Here is a 10,431-nt window from a genome sequence, read left to right on the forward strand (position 1 = left end):
GGGTTTTCTTGATAAAGTTACTGAAGTGGTTTGACATTTCCTTCTCCAGTTCATTTTACAGATGAAGAAACTAAGGCAAAAAAAGTAAAGTGTCTTGCTGGGGTTATCCAGCAAGTGGCAAAAACCAGATTTTGTACTTAGGTCTTCCTGATTCCAGGCTCAGCAGTCTATCCACTGCATCACTTAGCTGCCTGAAGCTTAGAAAACCTGGGTTCAAATTCTATTTCAGAGACTTCTTGCTATGTGACCTGGGGCTAGTCACTTCACCTCTGCAAAATGTAGATAAACACAACAAATGGACACCACTCACAGTGTTGTTGTAAAGACCAAATTATAATTATTAGTTTGTACAAGCATATATGTAATTTGGGAGAGAGGGCAAACAGGGATACAGTGAAGAATGAGTATACAGAGGGAGGAGTTCTAGATCTAGAATCTAGGCAGGGAGATCTCCCATCCAGGAGATATAATATATCCTTTCATAGGATTATAGGGCCTCAGACACCAGAACTGTGAGGTGGCCAGAGCCATCTGGTATCACTGAAGTGGCAGTTGTTTATTATTACCACCTATTCTCTTTTTCCCCCACCTCAACTCCAACTCTTCCCCCCACCCCCAGGTAAGTTTTGTTTTTTTTTTTTTATCCTGGGACTCCATTCTAGGAGCATAGGGCCACAACCAGTAGGTAATGGGTCGCTCAGGGTCACCCAGCTGGGAAGTGGTCGCTCAGGGTCACCCAGCTGGGAAGTGGCTGAGTCCGGATTTGAACCTAGGACCTTTCCTCTCTAGGCCTGGCTCTCAATCCACTGAGCTAGCCTAGCTGCCCCTACTTTAGGTTGCAGTTTCTTTAGCAGATTAGTTTTTACAGGGTGGGGTTGCTAGCCCCACGCCCAACCCTCCTCCTTTTTCATCCCCAGGTAAGTAATGGTTTGAAATTAAGTTTATACCCTGATTTATTTATTTTATGTGGGGGAAGTATGTTAATAGCAGCCTAGTATAGTGGAGAGAGGACTGAGATTGCTAGGGAGCCTGGGTTTATGTCATGACAACCACGAATTCCCTGTGATCTTGGACTAGTCATTTAACTTGTCCTGATCCTCAGCTTTTCCCTCTGTAATCTAAGGATAATGCTCTCTCTCCTTCTGCCTGGGGCTGGGATTACTTTGAGGATCAGATGAGGTAATGGTTGTAAATTATTTGACAATTTAAAGTTTTTATTATTAGCAATAAATGAGAGCTTGGAGTAAATGGGGCTGGGTTGAAAGAAGGATGGATTTTGGGAATTCAAAGCACCTAAAGGAATAGCCATTAGTGGGAGGGTTTTATACAAATTGAATTTGTCTGATTTAAAGACAGATAACCCAAATGGGATGAAAGATAGGAGCTTGGGGAAATGGTTTTGAGGATACAAATGAAAGGTGTGGATTTCTGGCACATGGGGTAGGGCCTGGACTTTAGATTTCATTGGAATAGAGAACTCCTGGGTAAGGAAACTCCTAAGCATGAAGGCCAGCACCTTCTCAAATCATAGTAGTATTAGAGAGTTTGCTTAGAATACTGAGAGGTTAAGTTCAGGGTCTCATTTGCCAGTATGTGTCAGAGGCAGAATTAAAGCCAGGAAAACGTGATCTGAATCTCCTTGGCTTGGAGGACAGCTCCCTATCCACTAGGCTACATAGCCTCTTGTTCTGGTTCATACTCTTTATAATCCTTGGACATCCCTTAGTGGAAATCAAAGAATCCAAGTTCAAATTTTTCCACTATTGCATGCTATCAAGTGTGACTTTTTACAAGTCACATAACATCTTGGGACCTCAGTTTCCATATCTATAAAATGAGTTAGACATCTAGCCTAACTTCTGAGTTGGTCCAGCTCTCATTCTATACCTCTAGATGACTTTTAGCATTGTTTTAATGGAGCTGAGGCTGAGGGGCAAGGAAAGGAATATTCTCTTGCACTGCCAGCTGACCTGTCCATCATGATAATGATCATCAGTTCAGCCATTTCTTTCACCACAGGGTTTTCTGTGTAGTTATTATTGACACTACAGAGTTACAGTACGGAAAATGCAACAGATGGTGGCTTCATCACAAAGCATCTCAGAACCTCAGGGGCCATCAGCAAGCCTCCTTTCCACAGTTTGTCACTCTGCCTCTTCCCTCCCCCCCACCAGTCAATTGCCAGTGTGAATGGACAGGATCATTTTTGGATGGCAGGAAGATGTCCTGAGCTGGTTCCTGCATTGACTGATGCAGGACAAGGCATAGCTTTTGGCAGTGACTTACAGAATACCAATTTGTTCTCTCTCTTCTTTTAAAACCCCATGAAGCTTAAAAAGCCTCCTGGCTCCCGTTCTCCCCATTTTACATCGTTAAATGCTTCACTGGAGTCGCTCAGATTTAATTATTCATAGAAGTCTACACAGGCAGATAATAGAACTTTTACTAATCCTCCTCCCCGTTCACCACTCCCCCTCTTTTTGTCTCTTTTAGCCGAGGGAGGGGAAAAACACGGACACACACACACACACACACACACACACACACACACACACACACAGAGGAACAGGCACACATTTCTGTTTTGGCACCTGGTGACCATCGGAGAACCCAGATAAACTTCTAAGGTCTGTTTTGGTGAGATGGCCTCTGGAAGGTTTCGGAAGCTCCAGAAACTATCTCCCCGGGACTTTGTAGATGGAATTTAAGAAAGGGAGAGTAAGTTCATAAGCATAAACAGGAAAACCTTACATCACGAAGTGGCGCGGGGAGGAGTCTTTCTCTGCGCTCTCTCGCTCCCTCTGCTCGCTCAGTTCTTTGTGGTCATGAATTGACTGCAGCAGAACCCGAGCAAGGGAGGGGGGGAGCGGTGCGGAGCGGCGGCAGTAGCAGCAGCAGCAGCAGCAGCAGCAGCAGCAGCAGCAGCAGCAGCAGCGTGAGTGTGTGTGTGTGTGTGTGTGTGTGTGTGTGTGTGTGTGTGTGTGTGTGTGTGTGTCCGCGTCCGTGTCCGTGTCCGCCTGCCTGCCTGCCTGCGAGGGGGAAAAGTGTGCAAGAAGGTTACAAGAAGAAGGGAAAAGAAGAGCTACTTCTGCTTCCGAGCAGGATTCATCATGCAGCGGCCACATACTGAAGACAAAACTGAGAATGAAATTGCTTTGGAAAGCTAAAATGGTAATTAGAACTTTCTGACGTCTCCAGAGACTTCTCTGCTGGGGAATCGACCTCCCCCGCCCCCCACTTTTTTTTTTCCTCCAGTTGTTTGGACTCTCTCAGGAGTGAACTGAGCCATCTGATTCCATATTTGCGTGCAGCTTCTTGGAGGGCTATCAGCGGCAGGAGAGCTCCAGATTCTTGACTCTCAGGGTGTATGCTGCCCTTAAATGATGCTTACCTCCCCAGCAGTTGTCTTGTGAGTGTGTGGACAATTCGTGTGTGCTTGTGGTGTGAGAAATATAAGGCACCGAAGGGAAACTTTCCCGAAAAGGGAAAGCAAAGTTAGCGGCGTCTGGGGGAATCCAGGAGGTTTTTGTTTTTGCCTTTTCGAGTTCAGGACTCTTTAATATGAAGCTTGGGTTTAGTTGGGGACATAGGAAACCGGGAATGGTTTCAGAGAATGTTTTAGTTGCAAGTGCATCATGATGTGATGCTTTTTTTTTTTTCACTTGCCACATTAGCTGACAGAAACAAAACTTTCCCGCCCCGTTTAACTTTTAAAATTCCAAAATCTTAAAGGGTGTGTGTGTGTGTGTAACAGAGTAATAATTCCTTTTCAATGAAATGAAAACTTCACATTTTAGACACTTGTTTGCTTCTGAGTTTAGTGAGACATCTAAAAGAGTCGTCTCCCTCCAGTGACTTTTCCCCTTTAACTTGGGGGTGGTAGTGTGTGTGTGTGTGTGTGTGTGTGTGTGTGTGTGTGTGTGTGTGTGTGTGTGTGTCTAATCCTAAACCAAGCCTCATTCTTCAGGGGGGAAAAGTTGTTTTAAAAAAAAAACAACTATTTAAAATATGTGAGAGTCTAGGAAAAATAACTAAATGGAAAAGTCCGGGGGATCCTGATACCACAGAAAAAGGCATCCTGCCAAGTAAATCTCAGCATTCCCTCTATCTCAGTGTGCAGTGGGTTGTTCTGATTGTTATATTTGTTTTGAACGACCCATCTTGTGCCTTGAATGCTGAGGGAGACGCAGTTGTAGGCAGCAAAGCGGCTGGAGACCTTGTGGTTAGAGAGAGGAAGAAAAGCACTCCTTTTTTTCTCCCCTTTCTCTCTTTTTGTTTCTTTCCCTTCCCTGGCAGAGCTCGATTCAGGACTGGGGTGAAGAGGTAGAGGAAGGAGCTGTTTACCATGTCACCCTCAAAAGAGTCCAAATTCAACAGGCTGCCAATAAAGGAGCAAGATGGCTAGGGGTGAGTAACACTGTCCCAGTGGAAGCTGGAGAAGCTTTGTGAACTTTGCAGCAGCGGTGGACTCGCTGCAACTGTCTGTGGGTCTGTGAATATAGACTTTCTCATAGAAAGGAAACTGACAACAAACCAAATTTTTCTCCTGGATTATAGAAAACAGGGCTGGTTTTGTGCCTTGTGTTTTCAAAAGCTCTTTCCCTAGACTTGTCAATAATTCAAAACCTCTTAAAACTCCCCTGGGATTTCAGGCAAACAGATTCTGGTAAAGAACAGTGTCACAAAGTAACAAGGAAAGATAGTAGGACTTGAAACGGGAGAGATAAGCAAACTTTGCCCACATAGCATCCCTCGGTCCTTTACTCTGCCCCTCCCCCCAATACAACCCTCCCACCCTGCTCCTGTATTTTCAAGTACTGAACACAGAGTGCCAAGAGAATAGACCACATCGAAACAGCTTTCTTAGAAGACTCTTCCTCTCCCTGTAGGGATGGAAGCAAATACCTTTCCACTTCCTTAAAACTGCATGTGGAGGGTGGGAGGGGGCAGCTGGGTAGCTCAATGGATTGAGAGCCAGGCCTAGACCTAGGAGGTCCTAGGTTCAAGTCTGACCTCAGACACTTCCTAGCTGTGTGACCCTGGGCAAGTCACTTGACCCCCATTGCCTACCCTTACCACTCTTCTGCCTGGGAGCCAATATATAGTATTGATATTGACTCCAAGACGGAAGGTAAGCTTTTTAAAAAAACAAAAACAAAAACAACTGCATATGGGGTGTTGGGCTTTTGAGAGATGTTGCTTTTCCAGAAATGAGTTTCTTTTCTCATTGAGATTTTAAAATGTGTGCTAAGATCATATCAGTTCTGTTCAGATTTATGACCAGAAATCATTTGGCTCATCCTGAATAGGGGAAGGAGGGAGAGAGAGAGACAGAGACAGAGACAGGGATAGAGATAGAGAGAGACAGAGAGAAGAAAAGAGAAGACGACACCTTTCTAGTCAGTGATAGATTTGGGTAAGTATATTCTGAGAAATAAGAGAGATTCATGATCACGATCAATGTAAGCAAAGTGATCTTGAACTAGAGAGGTGGCAAGATGGACTTGGTGGAAGACTGAGTGATAGGTTAGGTCTCCTGGAAGGAACAGAGTTTTGCCATGTTCAGGTGTCGTTTTACCTGGCCTTGTTCTTGATAAACCCTAACATCATAAATTATAAGAAGGAAAGCAAACCTAGTGATCATCTTGTTCAACTCCCTACTTCCTGAAGAAGCTATGTAGCACAGTAGATAGAACGCACCAGGCCTGGAGTTGGGAGGACCTGAGTTCACAGCTAGCTTCAGATAATTCCTAGTTGTGTGACCCAGGGGCCACTTAACCCTGATTACCTAGCCCTTGTCACTCTTCAGGTTTAGAAATGATACTAAGATAGAAGGTAAGGGTTATAAAACAAAACCAAAAACCAACCAAGGGCCAGAGAAAGGAAGCGACTTGTCAAGGTCATACAGATGGCAAATGCCAGAGCTAATGTCTTCTGGCTCCAAATACAGCTTCTTCCTACCATACCATATTCAATTCAAGATCTTGTATTGTGTAAGTAAAGTATTGAATATGTCACCTATGGTACCTCTGTATTCTTTGGGCTTTCAGTAAATTTCAGACTGTATTAAACGGTAATCATGGGTGACCTGCAAAGATATGAGGGCAGAGGTTAGCATGTGAGGGATGGGAAAAGAGAAATAAATAACTCAAGCCTTCCTCTTAGGAATAGGGAAGCCATGTAGCTTTGCTTCCTGCCCCCTCATCCAAAAAAATTAAAACATAACAATGCCCCTCCAACCCCTAAGTTTAAAGAAGGACATCTCAAAACCATTTCCTTAACTATATGACTGCTGGCATTAATATATTGTGCTCTTCTTGCTGCTAAAGTTGAGGGTATCCCAAATACTCTACTTAAATCATCAGTACCACTTAGGTGCCATAAGGTAATTATTAGTAATCTCTTCAGTTTTGGTCAGCAGGTCACTGAACTTAGCAAATGAGAACTGGAGATGTTCATCCATTTAATGGGCATCTAACTTGGGACATACATGTTAAAATTAATTATGTACTTCATCAGCAATTCTAACAAGAAAAGCAGAACTAGAATTTGAAACAGTCATCATCTTATTGTTGGTTTTTATATGTTTTTTATACATAGTGTGGTTTGGTCACAAACTTTGAAATGAATCATAACTACTGAATAATCACAGCTGCTTTCAAAAAAGTCATTACATTTTCTGGTACAGGGTTATTCCTCTCTAATGACACTGTTCATTTTGCTTGGGTTGCACTTTTAGTTTTTAGCCAAATACAATAGCAGTAAATGACTGAATCATGTTGCAAGGGAGGAAAGGCTAACTAGGCATTCCTCCAAACAGATGCTTGGGGGCTATGGTTTATATAGACCTCCCTAGTCATTTATTATTCCTTCCTTTTCTATTGGTTCACCTTCCTCTCTCTAATCGTCCTATACCTCCCCATCTATCATACTCTACATTACCTGTGAACACACACAAAACACACACACACACACACACACACACTCACACTCTCACACACTCTTCAGAGTTCACTTACCTCTGGGTACGGACAGCAGCTTTTTCCTAGAAGGGTGAGGAACACAGAAAAATTGCCCAAACTAATGGAGGAGAATATGCTTCCCCATTCATAATGTCTAGTTTGTTGTGACCAATACTTAAAAGTTGTTTAGAGCTTTTACAGAATCTTAGTGTTAGAAGGGATCTCAGAGGTCATCCAGTCCAACCTCAGTCTGGCCCCAAATTTCCTCTACAACATTCCTGACAAGTGCTTATAGAATATAGGATTTAGAGCTGTAAGGGACCTCAGATTATTTAGTCATTTTATGGATGAATTAAACCATGATCCTGAGAGGTGAAATGAATTGAATGAATGAAATAAAAGGCATTTATTAAGTGCTTACCAAGTGCAAGGCATTGTGTTAAGAGATAAAAAGGATTTTTATTTTGCATTGGGGCTAAAAATACAGAAGTGCTAGGCAGCATATTTGAGGAGTGATGGCCAAGGAAGAGAGCTTTAGCCTGGGGAGATAAAGGGATTGTGAGTGGAGTCATAAGGCCATTGATGCCACACCCTTTCCAGGAGCAAAGATTGTTATTCCCAGAGCAAAAAGTAAAAGGGAGAGGGAGGGAGCAGGGAGTAGAACAGATGGCAAGATATGCATGCAGACTCTGGTTTCTTGGTGGATTGTAGCTAGATGGAGTTTAACCAAAATCACATAGGTTGTAAATAAGAGACCTGGGATTTAAACTCTGGACCTCTGATTCCAAACTCTGTCCTTTCCATTATATTGCATTTCCTTTAGTCTCCACACTCTCTCAGAATCTGTTATCTTTCATTCTCTTTGAAGCTTCCAGTATACTATTGTTATTTTTGTTGTTCATTGATGTCAGACTGACTCTTTCTTTCCCCATGGTCCATAGCACACACACCACATCCTTCTGTCCTCCACTGTCTCTCCAAGTCTGTCCCAGTTCATGTTCATTGTTTCTATGACACTGTCTATTCTTCTCAAACCTCTGCCCACTCCTCCTTTTGCCTTCAATCTCTCCCAACATAAGGATCTTTCCCAGTGAGTCCGGTCTTCTCATTTATGTGGCCAGAATATTTAAGCTTCAGCTTCAGTATTTGCCCTTGAAATTAAAGGTATGAATTAATTTCTTTAGTATTGCCTTATTTGATCTCCCTGTTGTCCAAAGGACTCTTGAAAATCTCCAACACCATAATTCAAAAGTATACCAATTCCCCGCTTTTTGAAACTGCTTTGGTGTCAGGAAATTCCAAATTTAACTAAGTGTGGCCCAACTAATTGGATCTTAGTAATCAGGCTTTCATTTTTTTTTCTTTTTGAATGAGATGAAGTAATTTCTTGTGCATGACACCATTTCAAAATTCCTAGAAGGATCTATTTTTTAGAGTTAAACAGAAAGTGAGAGTAGAGGGAGAAATGAAGAAATGATAACCCAAGCGTTCTTCACATTGTTTTTGTGAACTTAAAAAACCCTCTTTATTCATGATTATTTCAACATAAGGTATCCCAAAAGTCTTAGAGATGTTTTAAATTATTGAAACTTAGAAAGCTACTAAAGATTAAAACTGCAGAAAGACTTTTGGAATACAAGTAATTGGTTTCCTTCATAATCCTATGTATGTTATGCATTTAAAAACATTCTGAGGGGCAGCTGGGTAGCTAAGTGGAGTGAGAGTCAGGCCTAGAGACAGGAGGTCCTAGGTTCAAATCTGGCCTCAGCCACTTCCCAGCTGTGTGACCCTGGGCAGGTCACTTGACCCCCATTGCCCACCCTTACCACTCTTCCACCTATGAGACAATACACCGAAAGTACAAGGGTTTAAAAAAAAAAACAAAAAACAAAAACATTCTGAAAAGGAATCCATAGACTTTACCAAATTGCCAAAGGGGTCCAAAGAGTTAAGAACTTCTGTGATGGATTAGAAGTGCAGTCAGTGTTTCATTTTTGTCTTTGTATCTCATTTGGCTGATACATTAGTTAAAGAGGGAAAGGACGTTTGTTAATTTATAAATTCTTTAAGTGTTACATATTATGCTTCTTTTCTATAGCATTAGGGCCACTATTACAGGGAAGGCTACATAGTAGATGGTAAAGAAATACTTCAAGGATTGAAAAAAATTTCTGAAATGAAGTATAGACAAGACAGCTAGACCAAGAAAGGAAGGGAATTATAAGAACTTCTAAGACGGCACTTAATTCTTCTGAGTTAAAAATGATGGGACACTTGAAATACAAATTGGTATTACCAGAGTGAATGGGAGTTCTCATCAAAGGAAAATGATATCTACAAAGTGTTTTTTCTATTCTTCCTTGAGATAAAATAACAAGTCCATCTTGCTATAAAGCTGGTGATTTTTCTTTTCTGTGTTTTGGATGACAATTGTCCATTTTAGTTCCAAATTTTGGCATTTCATTGTGATTTGTGAAGAGAGCAATTTAAGTCTATTGTTATGTAGAATATATAGTTAAGCATGGTTCCTGCCAAATAGACTGACCCTGTTATCCAAGCAACCTAAATAACTGATCACTTTTTGGGGTATTTGTACTCTAGAACTCAGCTCTCTATGTGGAATTAGGATTTGATCTTAAGGGGGAAGATGAAGAATGGCACATGCCCAGATGTCAAGTATCCTCTTTAATCCAAAAACTTAATGGTTTTGCTTTGTGTTGTTAATAGTACGTAGCTTAAAAAGCACTGGATTTGGATTCTGAAGATCTGAGATCTAATTTCTACTTTGCCACTTATTAACTGTCTGACTTTGGGCAAGTCACCTCATCTCTCTGGGCTGAAGTCTATTCATTCTATCGCTTTCTTAGGGTTGTCATAAAGAGATTTTTGACTACAGAAATATAAATTGCTGCTATTATTTAAGTAATCCAACACTTGAGAACACTCTGGTTGTAAAACAAACAGGGAAGGGAAATGTAGACTCTCCTGGTTTGTACATCCTGGACCCTGACAGCAAGATTATGTTGGACAGTCTTTGGGTATAAACTGTTGAAACACTGACCTTGTTTTTGACTTATAGAAAGATACTAGATGGGATTATATTATTTAGGTGTTGCCCCTGGAAGAAGAATGACCCTGTCTAATGAACCAACCATTGTGCTAGGTGATTTTTGGAAGAGGAAAGGATCAAAACTTTTGTGTCTTTTTTACCAGTATTATTGATGATCCCACGTTGCTCATATAGGTGGCAGTTATTGAGGGTAACTTCACTGTCCTCAAGAAGATGGGAACTTGAACTATTGTAGACAGAACACTCTTTGTTGTGAGTGCTAGATAGGAGGTGGAGAGAACATGGCTTTAAGTAGTATAATTTCTGGAGACCCTTCCTTCCTTCCTTCCTTCCTTCCTTCCTTCCTTCCTTCCTTCCTTCCTTCCTTCCTTCCTTCCTTCCTTCCTTCCTTCCTTCCTT

At 41.7% G+C, this 10,431-nt stretch overlaps 1 protein-coding gene across 2 annotated transcripts in view; it reads left to right on the forward strand.

Moving 5' to 3' along the window:
* Window positions 1–2,999: 2,999 nt before the first annotated feature.
* Window positions 3,000–10,431, forward strand: part of RGL1 (ral guanine nucleotide dissociation stimulator like 1) — a 162,769-nt gene continuing 155,337 nt past the window's right edge. For both annotated transcript variants that reach the window (XM_044676160.1, XM_044676161.1), the window contains exons 1-2: window positions 3,000–3,171; window positions 4,297–4,407. In XM_044676160.1, the coding sequence (XP_044532095.1) occupies window positions 3,145–3,171; window positions 4,297–4,407 (138 nt within the window). In that variant the 5' untranslated portion in view covers window positions 3,000–3,144. The remainder of the gene's footprint in view (window positions 3,172–4,296; window positions 4,408–10,431) is intronic.

This window comes from Gracilinanus agilis, chromosome 4, assembly GCF_016433145.1.
Source record: "Gracilinanus agilis isolate LMUSP501 chromosome 4, AgileGrace, whole genome shotgun sequence".
Classification (NCBI taxonomy): Eukaryota; Metazoa; Chordata; class Mammalia; order Didelphimorphia; family Didelphidae; genus Gracilinanus; species Gracilinanus agilis.